The following is a 25005-nucleotide window of genomic DNA, read 5'->3' as shown; positions in this document are numbered from 1 at the left end:
ATTTAATAAAATGGCATTTGGCTTCCAGTGAGGTTTCCAAATCTTTCAGTATTTGATAGGTCAACAATTATAATCATATGTTGACTTTGCAATATATTCTTTTAATGGTGTGTTAATACATAGCAATCTTTGGACAGAACTTGCAGAAATGCTGTTTTATAACTATCATCTGACACCTTAAATCTAACCTCCATGGTGAGAAAACCAATAGCTGGAGATATATCATTAGCCAAAGGATTGCTGAAGGTGTGATTGGCACATATAGAGTTGAGCTACAAATGAGACCCCAGAGACCTCTAAAACTTCTAAAGAGCAGTTAGTTTGCGAGGATCCTGGATAAGTGGTCCGAGAGTAAAATTTTAAAGGGTACTTGGTTGTCTAAAGGCTCTGTGAAAATTCAGTCCCTAGAGAAGTTTATCATTCCTTGGGCCCTTGGTGGAAGTTCTTACAGGGACACAGAGGCAGAAGTAGAAAGTCATTTGAAATTAGAAAGAGTGGGGAAAATTCAGGCAGTGGAAAGAGAAGGAAGAGAAAAGGAGAGATGGATATAGGGAGAATAAATAAATGCCAGCCCAAGAAGGAGACAGAAAGTGAGGTAACAAGATGGAAAGCATGAATAAGAGAGAGAGGGAAGGCGAAACATCATGGAAGAAGCAGGAAGGAGCCCGCTGGAAGCTGGAAGGACGTTCCCGTTTCCCCCGAGCCTCACTTAAGCCAACTGCCATGTCCGTGCACATGCGCTGTGTACTGGGCTACAGTACTGGGCGGGTCCCCAGGCAGCCCTGCTAGTGTGCTGGGCCTTCTCATTGCTCTATCAGAAAGGGGATTTTCTTTGGGTCGCTTGGGCTCTGCCAAGGGGCCCTTTGATTCACTGAGTCATTTACATTTTTCTTAGAGTGGTATGGGTTCCTAGGACCTGAGTATCTAGTCTTTTCCAAGGGAAATCTCAGTGTTCTAAGAAATTCCAGGAGGAAACTTTCTAATCTTCTGGTCATTTTTGAATGTTATACACTGTAATGCTGAAGCTGCTCAGGATCTGAAAGCGGTTATTTTTGAGAAGGCTTCAGAGCCAAGGGAATGCCAGTGCCATGGTGCACAGGGCGGGGATGGGCGCGCGTGATTACAGTGGGCCTGCCCGCAGAGCCCCATGGGGAGCACTCCTGTCGTGCAAGAATCCGGTCAGGGATGGGCATTGTCCGGGCTGAGTCCATGAACCTCGTTGTGTTAAACTTTTATTCCAGAAACACCAGATGGTGGCACCACAACAAGCTTTGCAAAATCCTCAGCAAACCAGGGACTTTCTCTTCCTCCTGAGTCCGTCACTCTTCTCTTTGAAAGCTGAAAACAAAAGAAAGCTTCCAGATCACCATGGAAACCACCTGAAAACACCTGTCTCTGTTGGCAAGGGGTGGTTGACAAAGGGGAGAGTTTGAAAAACAGCCAACATCTTGTTCTCATGACTTACAGCTAGTTGTCCAGATATTTGTATCATTTAAGCCACATGCAAAAGACTCATTGAATTCAGAGTGCACTATTCTTGTCCAGTATAAACATCTTCTGGTACAGTCCTGAACGGATCTGAAAAGAACCAAGTCGTAACCAACAGAGAAGAAGCATCCTCACTTGGGGCATGCCTGTGCTGGGAACCAGGGGTCCAGCCATACACAAGAGGACCTGTTTTCTGGCCTGATGAAATTCACTTTCTAGATGGGAAAACAGGCACGATGTAAGTTTGAAAGTTTACAAACTAGTGATAGGTTGGGACAGGTATCAAGGAGGGAGGGAAGACGGCTGTTGGGCCAGGGAGCCCACCTGAGATGGAGTGCCAGGAGCAGCTGTCTGCTGGATGATATTTCAGCTGCGACACAGAGGGTGACAATGATCAGCCATGGGAATATCTGGGGACGGGTGGGGATGCTGCAAAGGGAGGGAAAGACACCTGCAAAGGCCCTGGGGTGGTGACGAGGGTAGAGGAGCGCGACAGAAAGGGGACTGTGGGCTGGTGTGCGTGTGTGTGTGTGTGTGTGTGTGTATGTGTGGACGCGGGTGGGAGAGGAGGACAGCAGGGGCCCTGATCACACTGGGCTTGAAATGCGAAAATTCCAGGGGCGAGTAGCTAGTGAAGGGTTTTCAGTGGGGAAGGCCAGGATTTATGTTTCTGAAGTCTTACTCTGACTAGGGTGTGAGAATGTACTGGAGTCAGGCGGGAGGGAAGTCGTCAGGAAGCTTTGGTGGGGTCGCGGGGCGAGGTCTGTGACTTGTGCACAGTGGTGGCAGCGAGATAGGAGGCAGCAGACAGATCAGAGACTTAACCTGGAGGCAGAACAAATGGTATTTGTGGTTGTGTTAACTGGGGATGGAAGCAAAACTGAGGAGACAAGGATGACCCTGAGCTATTGATGGACAGTGTCTGATCCTAGTGAACAGTGTCTGACACTGAGATGGGGAAGCCTCCAGAGTAAGAAGACCGTGTGAGAAGAAGGAGACTGCAGCGTCCAGGTCTGAGGCCTGCAGTGGGCGCTGCGGTGTGCCATGGACGCCCCTTATGGACCGCCTACCCCCAGCTTCCAGCAGTGTCGGCCGACTCCCAGCTGAGCCCATCCCGGTCTCACCCTTCATGTAGGGGAACTGACTTTTGTGCAGTTCAAGGCTCCCCGTGGGACCACCTGAGCCCCTGTTATGATCACTGGAGAGTTCCTCATCTCCCTGTGCCCATCCCAGCTTCTCTCAGTCCCTCATGTGCCCGGGGCACCTGCCATGAATATTCTGCCCACACATGTCCACACATCTTAGTTCCCAAGAACCCAAACTAAGACAGGTAGTTCCAGGAACCAGAAACTCTAGGAATTTAAAATCCTATGGGATTTTAGAGCTTCATCACCTGCCAGCTATAAGGATGCCATGCCCTTGGCATCTGAGAAGGGTTATGATTAAAACATTGACTGGTGGTGCAACATCTTGGTCATCTGAGAGAAACAGGGAAATAGAAATTGTAAAGCAAAGAAATTCAATGACTGTTGCTGAGCATAATGGATGTGCTGGAGAAAGACAACAAATATGCTGAGAATGATTAATCGTTAATTTACCTGCTGCACATGGGATCCAAGTTGACATTGCTGCTGGGGCCCAGAATGTTCTTCTGGTCCCCCTTTTAGAGTCAAGGGGGATGGGGTTCATGCAATAAATGGAGTCCTGGTTCGAGTTTGGTTCACAGTGGGCCCAGTGGGCCCTTGAGGTCACCCAGTGATCATTGCCTATCCCTGAATATACACTTGGAAAGGATGAAACCTGGTCCTTGGCCTGTGGGAGAGAGAACTGTTATGGGAGGACAGGTTATATTGTGAAACTGTCTCCCTCTCCCCAGGCAAGATAGGAAGTCCACGACAATATTGTGACCTGGCGAGACAGGAATATTTTAGTGAAACACTCAAAGACCTCGTCATATCCCCCTGTAAGTCAGTCTGGGGTTGGGTCCTGTCACGTGACAGTGGACTACCGCAATCGAAACCGAGAATGACCCCCTAACTCACTGCTGTACAGGTTAACAAGGCTCAGACACAAGACGCACGCCTGTTGAGCTGGGGCGCGCACTCTTTCCCATCCTGTTAGAAAGGAGACCCAGTTCACATTCACGTGTGAGACACCAGTACCCACTTATGCTCAGTTTTTCCCGGGGCCATGTTAACTCTCCCACACTCTGATACAGCGTAGCCCCGAAAGGCCTGGACTGTACCCACCTTCCACAGAATCCACGTTGACCCACTGTGCCCATGACATTAAGTTAATCAGACCAGGTAAAGAAGAAGAGGCCTTAGTACAGCATCTGCCCTCTAGAGAGGATGAGATAAGCCCCAGGGAGAATCAAGCAGACATCAGTGAAGTTTTCAGGAGTCCAGTGGTCTGGGGTATGTTAGAACATCCCTCTTCAAGGAAAAGGGCGCTTGACAGAACCTTGCTTCCCTTTCCATTAAGAGTGGATTACAACAAGCAGCGAGCCTCTTTGGGGCTGGAGGCAGCCCAGGGAGAATCATTCACTGGGAGCAGGGCTGAGTCTAATGGGACTGGCCACATGAGCCAGGCTGGAGCCTGACAGTGACTGCAGAGTCACTCAGAGCTGAGCCGGACAGTGACTGCAACGTGCTTCCCCTTCCCGTCCGTTTTAAATAGGGAGTATCTAGAGTGGTGCTCCCAGGCCATCCCACCATTTTCTCTTGGGTGTTGAGAAATGGGTGGAGATAATCTCTCTTTTGAGTTCACTGCTCTTACAGTTGAGAGAGAAACTGCTTCAGAAGCTGTACCTGAGGATCCTGGCGGGTCTCACCTGCACTTAACTTGGATGAGGCGATCCTGGACTGGGAGCCTGAACATGATGCTGAAATAAGATGAGGCTTTGTGGGGAGGGTGGCAGAGGGATGAATGCATCTGGCATAAGGATGGGGGTTGTGTGTGACTATTCCCTCAAATGGCCACAGCAATCTTCCCCATCTTATGCACTTGTCCAGAACCTTTCCATTCTCTGAGCAAGAGGTGGACCCTTTGCCCCTCCCCTTGAAGTTAGTGGGCCTTTGTGAGGATGGTGGAAGTGAGGCTGTGTAACTTTTGAGTCATCATATGAGGGGACATAGTTCTCATGAGCATCCCTGTTGCTCAGGATGTTTGCCGCTGAGACTCTGCCATCATACTTCAGGGTTGCTAAGCAGCCCCTTGGCAAGGCCGCTTATAGGTGTTCTGGTTAGCAGTCCTAGCTGAAGCTCTTAAGGCTGGCATCAGCGGCCAAATTTGAAAGTGCCTGAGTCTTCTGGTAGTCCCAGGCTCTACTTGTCCTCGGAGCTGCCCCACACGATGCCACATGGAGCAGAGGTGAGCCATCCCACTGACTCTCCGGACTGGAACCCCTCTGGGGGGCCATCCCAGCCCTGGGGCTTCCCGTGGAATTGCCTGTGCATGCGCAGAAGGCATGCGGAGGCTGAGAGAGAGGCCAGGAAGGAAGAAGCTAATTTGGGAGACACCAGAATGTCAGTGGTTGTAAAAGCCTTGAGTGGGTGACATGACTCAGGGAGAAAGGAGAGAGAGAGAACGGGGTTTAGGACTGAGCTTTGGAGCACCCTGTCATCTAGAGAGCTGCTGGAGGAAGGGGAGCTAGGGAACAGAGGAGGGGAAGTCAGGAGAGGGGAGCATCCCAAAGGAGAGGGTTGCTGAAGATGTCTGCAGGTCATGCCCAGAAGGTCACTGGGGACCTGTGAAGAACAGAGTCCGTGCAGGGGGCAAAAGCCAGGGGAGAGGTCTGGAGAAAGAATCAAAGTCTGGAGGTAGAGAGGGAGTGCGGAGAGGCAGTGGGAGCTCAGTTGCAGGTATGAGGGCTGGCCTTCCGAGAGGACTAGGTCAGCTGTCAGAGGAGGAGGCTTCAGATGCAGGCAGATTTGGGTCTAGAAGTAGAAACATAAGGGCTTTTCCAAAAGTCTTTGCAGATGGCGAGTGCCACTGGGAAGGATTTCAGTGCCAAGCCTTCTAGCCTGTGTCCAGAGGGCAATCAGTAGACCCACAAGGGAAGCCCTGACCTTTCCTTCTCAGAGTTCCTGAGGCTCTCTCTTGTTCTCTCTCGTCCAGGACTCCAGGCTTGTCTGAGGGGCTGGGGGCACCAGAGCAGGTCTTTGGTCCATTTGTGTTCTCGGTGGCTCCAGGAAGTGCTTGATTCCTAGTGGAAGCTCACCCAACACTTGCTGATTGCTTGCTTGTCAGTTTCATTCTAACAGACTGGAATCTAAGCAGCTTATAAAGAAATTATATAGCATCAGAGCTGTTAGAAGTTAACCCACCAGAGAGATCAGAACTCTCAGGGCAAGGAGAGGGTTCTAACAGGTCCTGGAGGCAGGTGGCTGATGGTTCGTGGGAATTAATACAAACTATAGGTTTCTTGGTGATGGGGGAACTATGGGGAGTTAGCTACTGATTAAACAAATGGTCTTTATTTTGTGAAACTTCTGGGTGTTGCTCCAACATTAAAAAGAGGCGTTCTGTCTAATGAAGCCCTGGGGGAGTTCTTTCCCCTTGATGCCAGGAGGAGCCAGTTCCCCCAGGGGCAGGTGCTGTGACAGCCCGGCTCCCTGTCAGGCCCAGCGGGGCTCCAGAGGTCCCTGCTGTGATGGCGTGGTGCCCGTGCTGAGCCTGCAGCCTGGGAGGTCAGAAGGGCCAGGTCTGCCTCACAGCCTCAGGAGGGGAGCCGTCAGCAGGATTAGGAGGGGGGCTAAGGGTTGAAAGGGCAAGGTTGTGGGGAGCAGGCACCCATTTTGGTGTGACGGGGCCCCCTGCAGAGGGGTCCCTGAGCCCCCATGGAGCCTGGGCAAATCCGCCAGCGAGGGGGCTGCTCCGTGTCAGACTCTCAGATTCACGGTGCAGCTGTCAGACCTTCGTGTCTCCACCCAGGGTTCTGGAGGTGCACAGGGGAGGCCCAGGACTGAATGGTTTGCTAGTGCTCCCTGGGGGAGACACAGCCGCCCACCAGAACTGCCTTTACCAGTGACCTCTGACAGTGCCCACAGCTGTGGTCAGCAGGTTGCGGTTCCTTGCAGCCAATCCCAGGCAAGCAAGGTGACCGCCGCAGAAGGAAAGGACACAGCCTCCCTCCGCCAGCCCTCGAGGACTGGTTTTTGTCTTTTACTTCACAGACAGCTTAACATTGTTATGGAAGAACATTTTATTAAACATATTCAACTCACTTCCAATGAAATGATTAATTTTTCATTTACAGTGGTGTCCAATGTTTGTCTTCTGTTCTTTTTTTTCCTTTCAAACCAGCACCAAAAAGTAAAACAAAAATACCATGGGTACAGTACGTACGTTAACTAATGGAAAATATATACATTTGACTCTGAAATGAAGAAAAGAGAACAAAGCAATGATATTATTGCCATTGAGGATCTTTCCCTGTGTTCTGATAATATCAAGCCATGGTCAACCGAGAGGGTTTCACGTGCACCAATGAAATAGCACCATAAGATTGTTGAGAGTCTGTAGTTAGTAACACATTTGTGCAACCAAAAAGGTACAGTACTTGAGTGACAGTACGGGGTATTGTTACTAAAGAAACATCGCTGTTGCAATGACAGGGTTTCATTGTCTTCTGTACAACGTGGAGCAAGAATGCCGTGACGGCTTCACCGAGATCAACCATTGCTTGTGCCGTGAACAGAAGGCGGGCTGGTGAATTTCAGAGCGACAGTGCCAGCAAGAGCTACAAGAGCTCAGAAAAGCCCGAACTTTGGGGAACCAAAGGGATGTTTAATGATAACTCAATCAATCACTTGCATTCTGAGGGTGTGGGGCCCTTGCCAGGGGTGTCCAGTTGATATGGCCAGGGTGGCCAGTGGGGAGACTGAGAAGCACCAGGAAAAGGGCTCACCTCTGGGCCATGCACAGGCCTGCCCAGCTCGGGTGGGCCCCTGGTTCCCATACAGACAGCACGCAAGGCTGCCCTGACTTCTTGGCTGGCTGCCCTGATTCCGCTCCTCAGCCCCCGAGGCTGAGAGCTTTCCGTCCATCCATGGTAAAGCACAGCTCATCTGGGGCTGGGGGAAAACTAAGCCCTAGCTCCCCAAGGCTTTGAGGGCCTTGGGGGAGTCTGCTGACGGCCAAGCCGGAGCAGGGAGGACAGCGTTGCTGCACAGGCCCTGGGCAGCCGCAGGAGCTCACCCTGCAGATGGGCTGCCCCAGCCTGGCACCCTCCGGGGTCTTTCCAAAGAGCACCTAAGGAGATTTCTCAACACTTCTCACAGATTCAAGTGGAACTGAACAGATGCCCGGCCATCCGACCACTTCTCTGTCTCCGGGGTAGTAACAATCAGAAAGCAAAACAAGCCCGCAGGGCAGGCTGGACAGGGCAGAGTGTCTCTTTCTTTCTGATTTAAGCTGACTCCAAAGTTGTGACGTCAAAAACACAAACACAGATACATAAACACAGCACCAGTAAATCAAGAAGCACTTGGAGATGATCCCGTGGAGATTAGCCTAAGTAAGATCCTCTCTGAAATAAGGGAGGAGAGGGTGGGTTTTTCATGATAAAGTCCTTGAATAGAAGCACCCATCAAACACCCACCAGGCTGGCCAGCAGACCAGACCTCCCAGCATGTCGGGTCCCCTTCCCCCAGGTTCCCTGGCGGGCAGGGTCCTACCATCTTTTGTACTTTCACACACTCCTGTCATCTTCCTGCGTTCAGAAGAGGGCCCAACCATGTTTTGAGGGGTAAGGTGACCGTAGGAGGCAAACGCCTTCTGCAGGCTTTTCTGTCATCCTTGCCCCACTAACGTGGGTCAGTAATGACAGCATGACAGTGACGAACGCTGCATGGTCTGGACCACAGGAGAGCGGGACGAGCGCACAGCCATCCTGGGCAGGGGGCACTCCTCTGCCAGGCTGGGTGGTCCTGGAGGAAACCCGCCCTGTGTCAGGGTGAAGCACCAGGTCTGAGCCTGAGTCAGCGCTTCCAAGAAGAATCAACTTCAGATAGATGGCCAGGGTCAGCATGAAGCCATCTCTAACGGGTGCAAAGCTTCCTGACCTCTGGCTAGAGCAGAGGTCCCTGGGAGCAGAGAGGGAGCGCCTCACGCTCACAAAGCTGCTCTGAGCTCACCTCTGTGCAGGCAGCAAGCCCAAGGCTAGACCGGCACGTGCCTCCGCGCACAGCACCTTGAGGAGTGGCTCTTCTGTCCCCCTGTGTGGGGGACCGCAGAGATCTGAAAAACTAGCTGCGTCCTCTCACCCGGACACCACTGGAACATTCTCCCCCATGTGGCTGCTGTGCAGAGCTACATAGGCCTGGCATCCTTGGTGGTTCACACACACTCAGCCTCCCAGGGACAAGACCTCCGAGGAGAGACCCAGGACCTAGAGAGCATGTTCCCTGACCTGGCGCAGGGCCACGTGGCGTCCTGGTGGTGTCCGGGGAGCTCCGGCAGCGCCCCCTCTCCAGAGAAGCCTCCTCCCATCCAGAGCATCACTGGCTTTGAGAATAAAGCCTGTTTTAAAGGAAAGCATCTCATTTTGGGGGATATCCTCCCCCCGCCCCCACCCCCACCTCGCGGTACATCAAGCACTGGGAATTCAAACGTCAGAGGAAAAGTCAAGAGAGGGGCGCCCGTGACGTCTCTCTTGACGACCGTCTGTCAGAGGTGTTCCCTTTGAGGTACGTGGAACTTAGAAATTACAATTATTTTGTGACTCATGCCTATTTTTTTTCCTTATCGTAGAAAGCCATCCAGTGGCTGTTAACAATATATTAAGTATAAAAGCACTAAGCAAACGTCAAGTCCGCTCTCAAGTTCTATGCAGTCGGATTCTCGGGACAGCCTCCTGGGTGAGCCGCGGTGTGCCTCGGTGGGTCCCGGCCGCAGGACCGGTGGGCTCTCAGGTGGGTGGGCTTTCACCTAGCCGTGGCGTCGGGACGCAGACCTCGCGTTGGAGCATCGCAGGACCAGCGGGCCGCCTGTCAGGAGCTCGGCGGCGGGGGCGGCTGGCGCATCTTGTTCGCATAGAAGTCCCTGCACGTCTGGCAGCAGCGCTGGTACCACCGCATGTCCTGGCAGAGGTTCTTCTCTCGGATGACCCTGCAGTACACTGTCCATTGGTCCCGCGTGCATTTGTAGGTCAGGGCAGCTAAGGGGACGGTGGAGAGAGAAAGCCCAGGGGTTACGGGTGCCTGCGGATGACATTCCCGGGCCGCCCGCTCCCACGTGGATGCCGGAGCCCTGCACAGACTGGGGGGGGCCACGCCCCTGCCAGGGCTGTAGCTTTCACAAGGGACACTCTGGGTCCAACCTGACCATTTCAGGGTTCAGTGCTCCGGCTGCCTCCACAGTGCGAGGGCACTGCCCCCCTGCTTCCGAGCTAAATGGCATCCACAGTCATTTTACAGGTGAGGATGCCATCTGTTGGCATTTATAAAACAGAAGGGCACAGCGAGTGGACATCCAAGGGCCCACAAAAGCACATGGTCACAGCACAAACAAGTGGCCTGAATCTCCCTGCTCTCGGTCATGCAGAGAGACACTCCTGCCTGAGCGAGGCCTCTGGAGGATACCAAGGAGGGCTGTGCAGGCCAAAGCCTGGCGAACACCTCGGCAAGCTTGAAGACCCCCCAGTGAAGCTTGTTTGGAAACCCCTTCCCATTGGTGGCACCCCAGCATTAGGAAAGGGGCTCTGGGTGGGAAACTGTTCCTGAAGGATTTCTATTTGGAAAAGCAGGAACTCTGTGCATGGAATCATCAGATCAGCGCTAGACATTCTTATTTTGGGGCCACCACTGGCTGGGGATGTGGCCAGGTAAAGGGCTGGGTTTGGAGCACTCAGGGGCAAACTGCTCACATCAAAGCTCCCTGCTGAATTAAAGGCTCCAGTCTGTCAACACCTCTGCTTTCTTCTTGAGCATAAGCTTCAGGAGCATTCCATGTATGTATCACCCAGATTTCATAAATGACACCCCTGGATCCTTCATTTCCTGAGTAAGCACCTCCCTTTGTCTTCTTCATGCAGAGAATCCCAAAACATTTGAGGAGCATTCTCTCATGTTGCCCTTTGTTGGGAGAGGGGCTCACGGGTTTGAGGCATCTTTTTCATGACAAGGAATGAAATTCCATCTCTGAAACCTCAGATCCTCTCCAGAACTGACACATGTTGGCCTCTCCAGAGCTCAACTAAAACCCAAGGAGCACACTTTCTGGCTTACAGAATTCCCACCACCAGTGAGGACTCACTGGCCAGGGGGTGCAGCAGCCCCAGGAGCGGGGGCTCAGCAGAAGCACTCACCGAGGCGAGGGGAGGTGATGGTGTTCACGTTGATCTTGTCATTGCAGACTTCCTGGTGGCACTGTCTGTAGGCAGCTGGCTTGGAGAGGGCAGGGCACTCGTTGCCGTGGCGCCCGGTGACCTTGTGCATGCACTGCACCACCCGGGACTGCAGGCCCTTCCCACAGGTCGACGAGCACTGCCGGAGACAGGGAGGGCTGGGCTGGGGCAGCTGAGCGAGGAGCTGAGCTCGGGCTGAGGGGCTTTGACGATGCCACTCCTGGGTCTGGCCCCTGCACGTCATTCCTAAGTGCTTGAAATAACCGTTGTACAAGAGGGCTTGGCTGCTTACCAGTAGCCTGATGGAAAACTGTTTCAAGATGTTACAGACTGCATGTCTGGGTCCCCTCCACCTCCAAATATTTACATGTTGAAGCCCTAATGCCCGTGTGTGTGTTAGTTGCTTAGTTGTGTCCAATTCTTTGCAACCCCATGGACTGTAGCCCACCAGGCTCCTCCATCCATGGGGTTCTCCAGGCAAGAAAACTGGAGTGGGTTGCCATTTCCTTCTCCAGGGGATCTTCCCAACCCAGGGATTAAACCTGGGTCTCCCCCATTGCAGGCAGATTCTTTACTGTGTGGGTGACCCGGGAAGCCCTAACCCCCAGTGGGATGGTATTTGAAAGTAGGTCCTTTGGGAGGTAACTGGGTTTAAATGAGGTCATGAGGGTGGGGCCCCCATGATAAGATTAGTGTCCTTATAAGAAGAGGGAGAGTGATCAGGGTTCTTTTTTTCCACCATGTGAGGACACATGAGAAGGCGCCTGTTTGCAAGCCAGGAAGTGGCCTCTCACTAAGAGCCAAATATCCTAAGCACCTTGACCTCGGCCTTAGCCTCCAGAACTACGAGAAATAAATGTCTTGTTATACAAGTCACCCAGACTGCAGTATTTCATTACAGCAGCCTGAGCTGACTAAGACACATTGCTGAAATATTAATTTATGCTCATTGCACTTCACCTCTCACCCTCTCACTCCTGTTCTCGAGAACCAGCTGGGCTTTAAAATTCTCCAGATAGTGAGCAGGGTGGCATGCTGGCACCCAGGAAGGGACTGAACCTGATGACCACAGGGATGTCCCTGGCACTTTGTGCCACACAAGGCTCCCAGGCATTTGCCCAGCCCTGGGTGTAGGGAGGAACCCAATAATCATGGGGTTGAATTTCCACAAGGCTGAAAGGGTGGGGATCAGAATTAAGTAAAGATACAGGAAAAGAAGAAGTGCAACCTTTCTTGCATGATAGACTCATGGACTAATACGGGGGCTAACAGTTTCAATTTAAACACTCAATCCCTAGTTCTTGGCATTTCCAGCATTTGCAGATAATCAAGGTGGTATGGTCACTCAGCTAGAGCCAGATATCCTGGAATGTGAAGTCAAGTGGGCCTTAGAAAGCATCACTACGAACAAAGCTAGTGGAGGTGATGGAATTCCAGTTGAGCTATTTCAAATCCTGAAAGATGATGCTGTGAAAGTGCTGTGCTCAATATGCCAGCAAATTTGGAAAACTCAGCAGTGGCCATAGGACTGGGAAAGCTCAGGTTTCATTCTAATGCCAAAGAAAGGCAATGCCAAAGAATGCTCAAACTACCGCACAATTGCACTCGTCTCACATGCATTGAGTTAAGTAATGCTCAAAATTCTCCAAGCCAGGCTTCAAGCTGGTTTTAGAAAAGGCAGAGGAACCAGAGATCAAATTGCCAACATCCGCTGGATCATCGAAAAAGCAAGAGAGTTCCAGAAAAACATCTATGTCTGCTTTATTGACTATGCCAAAGCCTTTGTGTAGATCACAATAAATTGTGGAAAATTCTTCAAGAGATGGGAATACCAGACCACCTGACCTGCCTCTTGAGAAATTTATATGCAGGTCAGGAAGCAACAGTTAGAACTGGACATGGAACAACAGACTGGTTCCAAATAGGAAAAGGAGTACGTCAAGGCTGTATACTGTCACCCTGCTTATTTAACTTCTGTGCAGAGTACATCATGAGAAAGCTGGGCTGGAAGAAGCACAAGCTGGAATCAAGATTGCCGGGAGAAATATCAATCACCTCAGATATGCAGATGACACCACCCTTATGGCAGAAAGTGAAGAGGAACTAAAAAGCCTCTTGATGAAAGTGAAAGAGGAGAGTGAAAAAGTTGGCTTAAAGCTCAACATTCAGAAAATGAAGATCATGGCCTCTGGTCCCATCACTTAACGGGAAATAGATGGGGAAACAGTGGAAACAGTGTCAGACTTTATTTTTCTGGGCTCCCAAATCACTGCAGATGGTGATTGCAGCCATGAAATTAAAAGACACTTACTCCTTGGAAAGAAAGTTATGACCAACCTAGACAGCATATTCAAAAGCAGAGACATTACTTTGCCCACTAAGGTCCGTCTAGTCAAGGCTATGGTTTTTCCAGTAGTCATGTATGGATGTGAGAGTTGGACTGTGAAGAAGGCTGAGCGCCAAAGAATTGATGCTTTTGAACTGTGGTGTTGGAGAAGCCTCTTGAGAGTCCCTTGGACTGCAAGGAGATCCAACGAGTCCATTCTGAAGGAGATCAGCCCTGGGATTTCTTTAGAAGGAATGATGCTAAAGCCGAAACTCCAATACTTCGGCCACGTCATGCGAAGAGTTGACTCACTGGAAAAGACTCTGATGTTGGGAGGGATTGGGGGCAGGAGGAGAAAGGGATGACAGAGGATGAGATGGCTGGACGGCATCACCAACTCGATGGACGTGAGTCTGAGTGAACTCTGGGAGTTGGTGATAGACAGGGAGGCCTGGCATGCTGCAATTTGTGGGGTCGCAAAGAGTTGGACACGACTAAGCAACTGAACTGAACTGAAAATCCCCAGTGTCGTTTGGCAGACCATCCCGCCCTCCCATAGAGAGGCCTTGTAAGACTATGTGTTCTGTCTCCTGCCCTTCTTCTGGTTCCCCCTTGTGCTCCTTTAAAGTGTTTTACAGGGAACCTGCCAGGTATCCAGCATCAGGATTCCCTCCCCCAGTCCTGCTTGCCAGCTCCTTGCCCTCACTTGCTTTCCTGGGAGCCCCTAGAACCGTCTCTCCATTAAGTTGTTCAGCTCCTGGCCAGAGAGCCTGGTCCCCACACACACTTTCTTCATCTGAGGTTCACTAACATGCACACAACCTATGGTTTACAGGGTTCTGAGAGCACTCTGCATAACTTGAATAAAGCAAAGACCACAGGTGCAGCAGCCCAGTCGGGGTGGACACGGGCACCTAGAGGTGAGAGAGGGGAGCAAGGCCTCTCTGAATGCCAAGTGTAGTGAGGATGCCAGGCGCTATCTGCATCACGTGTCTCCCCATTTCTCCCCTTGGTCGCCCCTGGCCTGTGCTGGAGGAAGGGGCTTCTCCAGGGCCTGGGAGGAGCCCTCCTGCACAGGCTCGGTGCGGAGCCCTTCATCTATGAGACGCGGCCATCATCTGTGCTCCCAAAGGGGCTTTTGCGCCCCAGGTGAATTCTTCTGCTTTCTAGTCTAACAAGCAAGATCACAATGTTTTTTTCACTTTAGAAAGAAGAAAGGCTCAGAGGGCACAGTGCCCTGATGGGCCACAGTCTTTCCAAACCATAAACGACGTAGGAAAACCACAATGCCCTCTTCCCCCACCTCCTCTGCTGAGGGTCCTGGCACATTCAAACCAGAATGAGGATGAGATGGCTGGATGGCATCACTGACTCGATGGACGTGTGTTTGAGTGAACTCTGGGAGCTGGTGATGGACAGGGAGGCCTGGCGTGCTGCAGTTCATGGGGTCGCAAAGAGTAAGACACGACTGAGTGACTGAACTGAACTGATGTATAATTAAGCTTCCTAGGTGGCATCAGTGGTAAAGAACCTGCCTGCCAATGCGGGAGATGTTTAAGAGGCATGGGTTTGATCCCTGGGTCAGGAAGATCCTTTGGAGAAGGGAATGGCAACTCACTCCAGTATTCTTGCCTGGAGAATCCCATGGACAGGGGAGCCTGGCCGGCTACAGTCTGTGGGGTCACAAAGAGTCATATACGACTGAAGCAACTTAGCACAGATGTATAATTAAGCAAGAACAGACATCCACCTGCAGTCCCAAATATTAAGTTTATATAGAGGTGATGTGTGCATGCTAAGGCACTTCAGTTGTATCCAACTCTTTGGGACCCTATGCACTGTAGCCCTCCTCCAGGGGATCTTCCCAACCTAGGGATCAAACCCATGTCTCTCATAGTTCCTGCACTGGCAGGCATGTTCTTTATCACCAGTGCTACCTGGGAAGCCCAGACAGGTAAGCGGTGTGCTCAAATACTAGAAGGGAAGCCTTTCATTCAAAATTATTCTTGGAAAAGAATAAATTGCCTAAGTAACAACAAAACCTCTCACAGTTCAAGACAGGGGTAAGGGGTGCCCTCAATTATTTGTAGCAAGATCAGCTGGGGGTTCAAAGAAAAAGAGAGGCAAAGTAATTTAGCTTTTTTCTCCTCAAAGTAGGACATTATAATCCATTAAATTATGAGGGAGGGTGGTGTAAAAATGTTTAAAAATCACTTGAAAGTAATCTGGGAAGTGGCTATCCATAGAGACTGGAAGTTCACACCAACAGGGTAAGTGGAGGAGATGGCCCAGGGTCTTGCGTGCTTAGTTGCTCAGTCGTGCCTGACTCTTTGAGACACCATGGACTGTATGTAGCCCACAGGCTCCTCTGTGCATGGGATTTTCCAGGCATGAATCCTGGAGTGGGTTGCCATTTCCTACTCCAAGGGATCTTCCCAACCCAGGGATTGAACCTAGGTCTCCTGCATTGCAGCCAGATTCTTTACTGTCTGAGCCACCAGGGGAGCCCGGTTCAGGGTCCTAACACAGTGCAAAATTCTATGAATGAGAGCAAAGCCTTGCCTGTTCGAAGTCATGCCAACACGGAGCAAGGTTACCCAAAGCAGAGCAGGGCCATGCCAACCTTGTAAGGGAATATCCAATGAAAAGAGTACATCCAAAATAGGCGGCATCTCAGTGGACGGGGATGGCAGTGCCCTGCACACTGGCAAACTGAACAAGGGATCAGAAGGTAGAGTGAATGATGAAGAAGACAGATGCTGCAAATACTAGGATGCACTTTACAAAACTGCTTAGATTCAACTGTTTTCGACTCCATAGGAAATAGCAATTTTATCAGGTTCAACTTCATAATACAATAAAGACAGAGAATAGCAGTATTTCTAAATTAAAACATAACATATAAACTTTAAATATGAACATATAATTACATGACTAAGTTACATACTTTAAGTAGGCATTTGACTAGTCCACCTACACCATTAAAGGCTTTTATATTTAAATTGCTCATAAATTTTTTAAAGCCCTGCTCCCTGGGAAAGCATGTGTGTGAAGCCTCATTTCTGTGACTACTGGGTACTTGGGGAAGAGGGGTTCATGTGTGCTACTGGACGGACCCACTGGGCCTTGTGGCATCTTGACCTGGCTCACCGGTGCCACCTGCTGTGGGAGACACAGCAAGAGGAAGAGTGGGGTGTCCTGGTGCTCCCTGGAGAAAGAGGTGGGTAGGCCGTGGTGGGTTTTCTGGGTCCCCAGGAAACTACACAGGCTAACAGAGAAGGACCTGGGACTCTGGTCTCACGTTCATGGGCCCCCTGACTGCGAGGTATGCAGACCCTGCCAGCAGGGCACTTCCTGTCCAGTGCCTTTTGCAGGTGTCATTATTATTTATGTGCAATCAGGGTAAGGGCTCAATCCTATGGACCTACTAAAATCACATGCAGAACTCACAAGGCTTCTGGTGTGAAAGGACCAATGACTGCTGTAAAATTCAAGAGCCTAGGGCAACCTGGAAGACTAATCTCCCCTCTGAGAGTTCTTAGTCTTGTTTATTAACATGCTCTGGGGCTGGGCTGGGGCAAAGCACTCGGGACACCTCCTGCCTGTGTATGCAGCTTGTTCTGTCTGTGGGCTCACCTGTAGGATTCCACAACAGTGTGGAACATTTTACAACCATCCACCGAGATAGACGGCTGTCAGAGTCTTGCCCAAGGTTACAGGTAGTGAGTGGGAGGGACAGGACTCCAGCTGCCCCATTCCACGGACCGAATTTCATCTTCCTGTATGCATTAGAGATTGTACTGGATGGAGCTTCTATGGGGGGCCAGGAATCAGAAAAACAGGTGATTGCCCAGATCCACCATTTCTCCGTTATTTTTCCTAGCTCAGTCACTGATGTTTTTCCCAGTCTGTAAAAAGCACTGCCCTATGAGATCTCAGAGGGTGTCTCCAAAGTCCTGCAGAGGCTCCAGCATCTGTCCTCACGGCTTTCAGCACCTCTATGAGGCAGGGCCGGGCCTGATGGCTCAGCTGCTGTGGGGCCTGCTGAGATCCTGCAGATGCCACTCCTCATAGGGATCTGACTCGAAGCTAGATAGCATATTGAAAAGCAGCAACATTACTTTGCCAACAAAGGTCCGTCTAGTCAAAGCTATGGTTTTTCCAGTGGTCATGTATGGATGTGAGAGTTGGACTGTGAAGAAAGCTGAGCGCCGAAGAATTGATGCTTTTGAACTGTGGTGTTGGAGAAGACTCTTGAGAGTCCCTTGGACTGCAAGGAGATCCAACCAGTCCATCCTAAAGGAGATCAGCCCTGGGTGTTCTTTGGAAGGAATGATGCTAAAGCTGAAAGAAACTCCAGTACTTTGGTCACCTCATGCGAAGAGTTGACTCATTGGAAAAGACTCTGATGCTGGGAGGGATTGGGGTCAGGAGGAGAAGGGGGCAACAGAGGATAAGATGGCTGGATGGCATCACCGACTTGATGGATGTGAATTTGAGTGAACTCCGGGAGTTGGTGATGAACAGGGAGGCCTGGCGTGCTGCGATTCATGGGGTCGCAAAGAGTCGGACACGATTAAGCAACTGAACTGAACTGAACTGAACTGAACTGATATCTCAGCTGGTAAACAATCTGCCTGTGATGCAGGAGACCCTGGTTCAATTCCTGGGTCAGAAAGATCCGCTGGAGAAGGGATAGGCTACCCACTCCAGTATTCTTGGGCTTCCCTTGTGGCTCAGCTGGTAAAGAATCCTCCTGCAATGTGGGAGACCTGGGTTCAATCCCTGGGTTGGGAAGATCCCCTGGAGAAGGGAAAGGCTACCCACTCCAGCATTCTGGCTTGGAGAATTCCATGGACTGTATAGTCCATGGGGTCACAAAGAATCAGACACGACTGAGCGACTTTCACTTTGGGTTATGCAAGATTTGTTCTCACTCAGAAGAACATTTGAGAACGTCAGGTGTCTACATAGCCTCCTGGGAACGGGGGCTGATCCAGCCCCGCAGAGGCTGTTTTGAGCCTCAGGTGAGGAGACAGACAGGTTACAGAGTAGCCCGTACAGAAACCATCCTATTTTTGTTCAGTATCTATGGGAGCGTATGTACGCATATAAAAGTTTGGAAGACAAACCATTGAAAAAGTTTACATGTCATCACCTGGTTTGTGGGGCTAGTTTTTTCTTCTGTCATTCCAACCAAGATGGAATCACCTACGTAATTAAACACAAAAATGTAGAATTCCACTAAGGACGCTCTGGTGCAGCTGCCACCTTCCAGGCCTGTTGCATTTTCATCTGGGCCAGGGGAGTGCCTCAAATGGCCCTGGCCTAAAATCCATGCATATCTACCCACTCCTTGGCAGGAGTTTCAGCAGGGATGGTCAGTGCAGGCAGGACAGGCCTGTCAGCAAGCTGCATCCCCCCCTTACTAGCAGTGAGACCTTGGACAAGTTGCTTCACCTATATGAGCCCTGGCTTCTTTATTTGTAGCTTGAGGATAATAAAACCTTTCTTGTAGGATGATTTTCAGGGTTAAAGACAGCTTAGAACAGGTGCCTGACAGGGAGTCTCGGATGGACAAGTGCTGCTACTATTGTTAACAACAGCAAGCCCCGGTCTAAAAGCAGAGAGAGCTGGCCAGGGGTCCCTGGAGTCGAGGAAGGTGCCCTAAGTCACTGGCCCACTTAGCAGGTGCAGACATCCACACTTGCCTGGCTCTCGGCAATGATCGGGCAGCGCGGCCACATGGTGTGCAAGAGCACAGTTAGAGGGTGACTTGGCCCCGAAGACACACGTGATTCCAGAGAGGCTGCAGGGCTGCATCCCCCTGTAACCTGAGCTCGTGACATTAAGGGTAACAGGCACAGATGATGACTCTCGCCTCTGTCGGCCTCTGCTCAGCCACTGTTTTAAGTAAACAGCAAGGAGACAGCAGTGTCTCCTGATAGCATTGAATTAGCCCCAGGCATCACTGTGAAGCCATTTTTTAGGCTTTTAAAAACTAAGCAAACAGGTCTATAAAAAGCAGGTCTGGCCTTTTGTGAGGCACTCTGTCACTGTTGGGTAGTCGTTTCAAGCCACTCTTGACATTAACATTTAATGTGGCTCCCCAAGCCTCGGGAAACCAAGACAGAAGAGGAGCAGGAATAAACCCGCTGGGAGAGCTCCTTCCGCATGGCCTGAGTGTGTGCAGACCCCCAGGCCCCGTCTCCAGCAGTGCCTGCAGCGGCCCACCACACACAAGGCCAGGGGGCCTCCCACCCATCCTGTGGGTGGCGATGATGACGATGCTGGTGGGGTTGGCAGCAGAAGAGTGGCAGGGCCCACTCTGCCCACCCGCCTGCCGGTGCTGGGTGTGAGGCTCATACCCATTCTCGTGAGTCCTCCTTAATCTTCATGCTAATGGCCAGTAGGGGTGGGGAGGCGCTCAGAACACAGCAGGTGCAGAATCACCATGTCCCTGCAGGAATGGGGTCCGCAGGGCACAGCACTCCCTTCAGGGAGGCAGAGCACAAGGCTCAGAGCATCCACATCCTCCTGCGATGCAGCCCCAGGCCCCCACCCAGCTGCTGGCACGCCTCCCGGACACTCGTCCCCGCAGGGCGGGACCGGGCCTCTCACCACCAGGGGCCTGGCTCCAGGACACCTTCACCAGGGTGAGCTCCTCTCCACTCCTCCCAGCTGTGACATCAAGAGTACACACGACACCAGATCAGAAAGCGATGTTATGAGAATCAGCTAAAGGAAGTTGTAAAAATCCAGGAAGAGGAAAACGCGCGCATACAGAGCACTGGATCCTACAGAGCGGGGGACGGGCAGGGGCTCCTGACACAGGCTCTGGGGTGAGCAGGAGATGGGGTGAGTGTGCGCTAGTGCAAGGAGGAACCCTCACGTCATGGTGTGCCCACACCATGCTCTCACCGAGCCATCCTCTGAAGCGCGGGACAGTGAGGGGGCTGCAGAAGGAGTCCCCTTACAGGAACTCCATGTTCTGCTTGTGTCTAAAAGGCCCTGGGATGGTAAAATGTCAAAAGATGTTTTGACAGATTTCCCCCCAGACTTGGCATGAACCATGAAAACCTCAGAAGCTGTTGAAACCTGAAACAGCACGTTTAAACAATGATGAAAATCCCCACCATCTTTGCTCCTGCCTTGAAACTAGAAATGCTTTCACACACACACACACACACACACACACACACACACACACGTTCCTCTTTCAAACTGTTTCTGAAATCCTCGAATCCTTGAATCCTAACCTCAGCCTTAGCTTTGGTTTCCCCCGTCTCTGAATTTGCAGCCTGCTGACCTACAGGTTCTGTTTGGGACACTATGGGACCGAGAAGGCCGAGGTCACCACCGTGACCTGCAAGGACGGGTTGTCCCAAGAGCTCTTGCTTCTTGCTCCAGACGGGTGCTGTGAGCACAGAGTGGGCTGCAGGGGCTGGCTCACTGTCCCCCCGGGGCAGAAGCTGCCACCAGTGTGGTGACAGAGCTCTCCTAGCTCCTCAGCGACTGTTAGAAAGGCCGTCTACCCCTCCTACAGAGGATGGCCCAGGTGCCCAGCAAATGCTGCATAGCTGTCTCCTGCCCCGAGCCACGCTGTCCTCATGCAGAGCCCCAGGTCAGACAGAGCACATGCTGTTTCATGGGGTTCAAACCACATTCAAAGAACTCATCTCCTAAGGCATAAATAGTTTACAAGACACATGATTCGGACCAGAGATGAGAGCCCTGGGTATCCGGGATAATGCTGGTGAAGATGATGATGATAAAAATGCCAAAGCCAGGCAGTGTCTTAGGTGCCTTATATGGATGCTCTAGGAGGTGGGCACCTCTGATGCCATCTGACAAAGGATGACTCTGCTTCAAGGTTATGGCATCGGGACAGCAGGGACGTGCCCCTGTGTTGTCCTGCAGAGGTGCCCTGCTCTGAGGTCACTGACAGCATGTGTCAAAACTGAAGTGTTTTTTAGGGATGGCAGCTTCTCTGATTCAGTGGCCAGGTCTATGGTTAAAACCTAGGCTGGCATGTGAGGCAGGCATCCCCACTCTCTGACCTCTGATTCTACACAAAGGAGGCTGATCTGAGGAAGCACAAAGGTGAACTAAGGACAGCAGGGGGACAGAGGGGGCAAAGGCAGAGGCCTTCAGACTACAGCTGACCCTTGAACAGCCGAGGATGCCACCTGGACCACGTACACTGCAGTATTGACTGTTGGAAAATATCTGGGTATAAGTGGACCCTGCAGTTCAGACCAGCGTTGAACAAGGGTCAGCTGCATTCAGTTCACTCCCATGCAGGCGCCTCACCTGGCAATTCCAGGGACCCTGCTGCCCTAAAACAAGTTCTTCTCTCTCATCTGAGCAGGTGTGGGCCGTGGACTTTTCTTTAACTTCATGACCCAGTGGCCAGCTCTGCTCCGCCTGACAAAACGCTCCAGACCAAAGGGGAGCTCCCTCCTGCCCACTCAAAAAAGCACTGACGCCTGGTGACTCTCCTTCCGCTGCTGCCTACACTCCTGAGAGCAGTGTGGGATGGAGGACTTCCTGATCCCTGTCTGCAGGGTTTCCCTGGTGGCTCAAATGGTAAAGAACCCGCCTACAATGCAGGCGACCTGGGTTCGATCCCTAGGTCGGGAAGATCCCCTGGAGAAGGGAATGGCTACCCCCTCCAGTAGCCTTGCATGGAGAATTCCACGGACAGAGGAGCTTTATGATCTATAGTCCTGGGGTCGCCAAGAGTCTGACATGACTGAGCAACTACCTTTTGTGGGTTTCCCAGATGGTGCTAGTGGTAAAGAACCCTCCTGCCAATGCAGGAGATGTTAAGGGACTCAAGTTCGATCCCTGGGTTGAGAAGCTCCCCTGGAGGAGGACACGGCAACCCGCTCCAGTATTCTTGCCTGGAGAATCCCAAGGACAGAGGAGCCTGGTGGGCTATGGTCCATGGGGTCGCAAAGAGTCACACACGACTGAGCAACTCTTTCACTTTCACCCGCTTGCAGAGTGCTGGCTGTCTGTGTTATACAGTTTCACACATCCCAGAAAAGGGCCCTGGTGTCTCCAGTGCCTCTCATGCCTGCTCTTGGATGCTCAAGTTTCTTTTAATTAGGACTCAACTGCTTATTTTACAGATAAAGGAAGACGACATGCATGATCGTCTGTAGAGACAATAGATTTATACTACAGTGTAAATGACTAATATAAAACCCTGGGGAGAGCAGGTTTTGATTGATGAGTTGGAGAGAGAGTGGATAAATACTTGGCTTCACAACAAGCTTAAGACTATGCTGGTTAGATCTGAGGCATATAATAGTTCATCTCCTTCCCATTTCAAATTAAAAACCCAAGCCTCTGACATTATTATGCATTTAAAGGAAAGGCGGATTAAGAGCCAGAAGGCAAGGACTGGACTCTTAGCCCTGCCATTTTCTAGTAACGTGACCTCCAGAAAAAACCTCACATCACTACTCTGAGCCTCAGTTTCTTTACCTGTAAAATGGGGATAGGGTCAAATGAGAGAATGTGAGTGCAAATGCTTTGCAAATTCTAGAGACCTGGTGAATGTCAGGACCACGGTCAATGGTCCCAGCAGAAGCAGCATCGCTCTCCACTAGCACTCCATTCAGGGCCGCCCGCCGGCAGGGGCTGTGTTCATACCTGCCAGGGGACTCTGTGAGGCCTAGCATCTGTAGCTGGCTCTCTGTCTCCTGGATCTCCTGGGCACTGTCCATCTCGTCCCCTCAGTGCCCAGCACAGACTGGCACACAACAGGAGCTGGCTGAACCACACTGAACTTGGCTGCAGGCCTACAGCAAGTGGGTGTCCCTACTGGCCCCGCAGGCCAGCCTTGCAGGGCTGGGGGAGCCGTCACGCCCCAGCACAGGAAGTGCGGGCTTCAGAAGTGGTGAAAAGCTCTCTGGAACAAGCCCCTTCATGACACAAGGTCTGTCTGTTTCTAGGGCCATGGAACTCAAGCTCCCATCCCTCTGCCCACAACCCCAGAAGGTATCTTCCTGCTGTTCTGGGAGGGCACCGACATGGCCCTGTTTGAATGAGACACTCTCCCTGATTTCTTCCCGGGGCTCTGCGACTGCAGGCACGTGCGTCTTTACAGTTTCATTTGGTCTCCTACGGCCTCTGGGACGTGCTGGGGCTCAAGTGTGAGTGGCATACCTGGGGCACCACCAAGGCCTCAAGTCAGGCCAGCCCCCTTCCAGGGCACCTCCGCCGGCACCAGGAAGTCAATGGCCACTTTGATCTTTTTGGTAAAAGGGGACATACTCTTAGAGTCAGTTGCTGCTAAGCTAAGTCACTTCAGTCATGTCCGACTCTGTGTGACCCTGTAGATGGCAGCCCACCAGGCTCCCCCGTCCCTGGGATTCTCCAAGCAAGAACACTGGAGTGGGTTGCCACTTCCTTCTCCAATGCATGGAAGTAAAAAGTGAAAGTGAAGTCGCTCAGTCATGTCTGACTCTTAGCGACCCCATGGACTGCAGCCTACCAGGCTCCTCCATCCATGGGATTTTCCAGGCAAGAGTACTGGAGTGGGGTGCCATTGCCTCAGTGGTCTTCATTAAAACACCATCTATTATAATCCCTCCAGAATAATTTGTTTCTAATTATTTCAGTGGTGATTAATGCCTCTGGTCTTGAAACTGTAACATCTCAACTTTTGATCAAAAGTCACGCTGCTCTAGAAAGAAATGTGATTTCCTCTTTTCCCGGTTTCAGGGGCCCTCTCTTCCACACACCCAACTCCCCACCCCTCGTTCATTCTACCACCAGGTTGAAGATGTAGGCCCAGCATTTAGTGGGAGAAAACAATGATTCCCACAGATCTGGAAATAGCTTACATCCCAGGAGGGCAGGCAGCTGCAAGGCAGTTTCCACACAGAGCAGAGTGGTACTAATGCCCTCCGCAGGGCTGGGAAAGTGAAGCAGGTTTTTGGATAGGTCTCTAGTTAGGGTTCAGCTGTTTGCTGAAGGTGGGGGAGGGGAAGGGGCCCCAAATGCCCTCCAAGCCCGCCCTGCCTCAGCCAGGCTCTGGGTGCGGCTCTCAGGCCCCCTCACCCAGCTGGAGGAACGGATGCTTGGTCCTGCTCACTTCAGGAAGTCCAGGACGGTACCTGCGGCTTGTCCTTGGGCTGGCCCATCCATCACTTCCCTGGAGACAGGCTCATCTTTCTCAGCAGCACCTCTGGGTCAAGTGATGGGAGGCTGCTTGGAAGGAAGATGTCAAAGCATCCAGATACACTGCACCGGGGGTCTAACAGTGCTCGGACTTCTTTCCACTTTCCTTCTGGGGAACTTGTTTGCTGCCTTCAAAGTCTGGCATGTGGGAGGTCTGGATGCCAGTTAGAGGAGGGTTACCCACAATGACTGGATTGAAAGTGCATCAGACTCCAGTTGTGGGTTGGCTTAGACGGTAAAGCGTCTGCCTGCAGTGCAGGAGACCTGGGTTCAACCCCTAGGTTGGGACAATCCCCTGGAGAAGGAAAGGGCAACCCACTCCAGTACTCTTGCCTAGAAATATCTCATGGGTTGAGGAACCTGGTAGGCTACAGTCCATGGGGTCACAAAGAATCGGACACAACTGAGCGACTTAACTTAAAAAATAACCTATCCATCAAAAAGCAAATCCAGGCTGAACAAGTGAAAATGTTAGGGGACCATCATCGCCTGGAATCTGCTTCCATCAGTGTGGTCACCCAGTGACTTGTATCCCTCCCATGTCTCCAGAGCAGACACAGGGAAGCAATAGGCGGATCTCTTCTCCTGTGCTGGGAAGGATGGGGGAGGTGTGTGCCAGAGCACTCAGAGGTGGCAGCTGCAGAAG

General features: G+C 51.5%; 1 protein-coding gene across 1 annotated transcript in view; it reads right to left on the bottom strand.

Annotated features, from left to right (window-relative positions):
• Positions 1 to 9482: 9482 nt before the first annotated feature.
• ADAMTS17 (ADAM metallopeptidase with thrombospondin type 1 motif 17) overlaps positions 9483 to 25005 on the bottom strand; it is a 393371-nt gene continuing 377848 nt past the window's right edge. The window contains exons 24-25 of the mRNA XM_052659846.1: positions 10799 to 10976; positions 9483 to 9649 (exon numbers count right to left, since the gene is read on the bottom strand). Of these exons, the coding sequence (XP_052515806.1) occupies positions 9483 to 9649; positions 10799 to 10976 (345 nt within the window). The remainder of the gene's footprint in view (positions 9650 to 10798; positions 10977 to 25005) is intronic.

The sequence above is a fragment of the Budorcas taxicolor genome, chromosome 21, assembly GCF_023091745.1.
Source record: "Budorcas taxicolor isolate Tak-1 chromosome 21, Takin1.1, whole genome shotgun sequence".
Classification (NCBI taxonomy): domain Eukaryota; kingdom Metazoa; phylum Chordata; class Mammalia; order Artiodactyla; family Bovidae; genus Budorcas; species Budorcas taxicolor.
The sequence above is the reverse complement of the archived record's forward strand: the minus strand, read 5'-3'. Positions and strand labels throughout refer to the sequence as shown.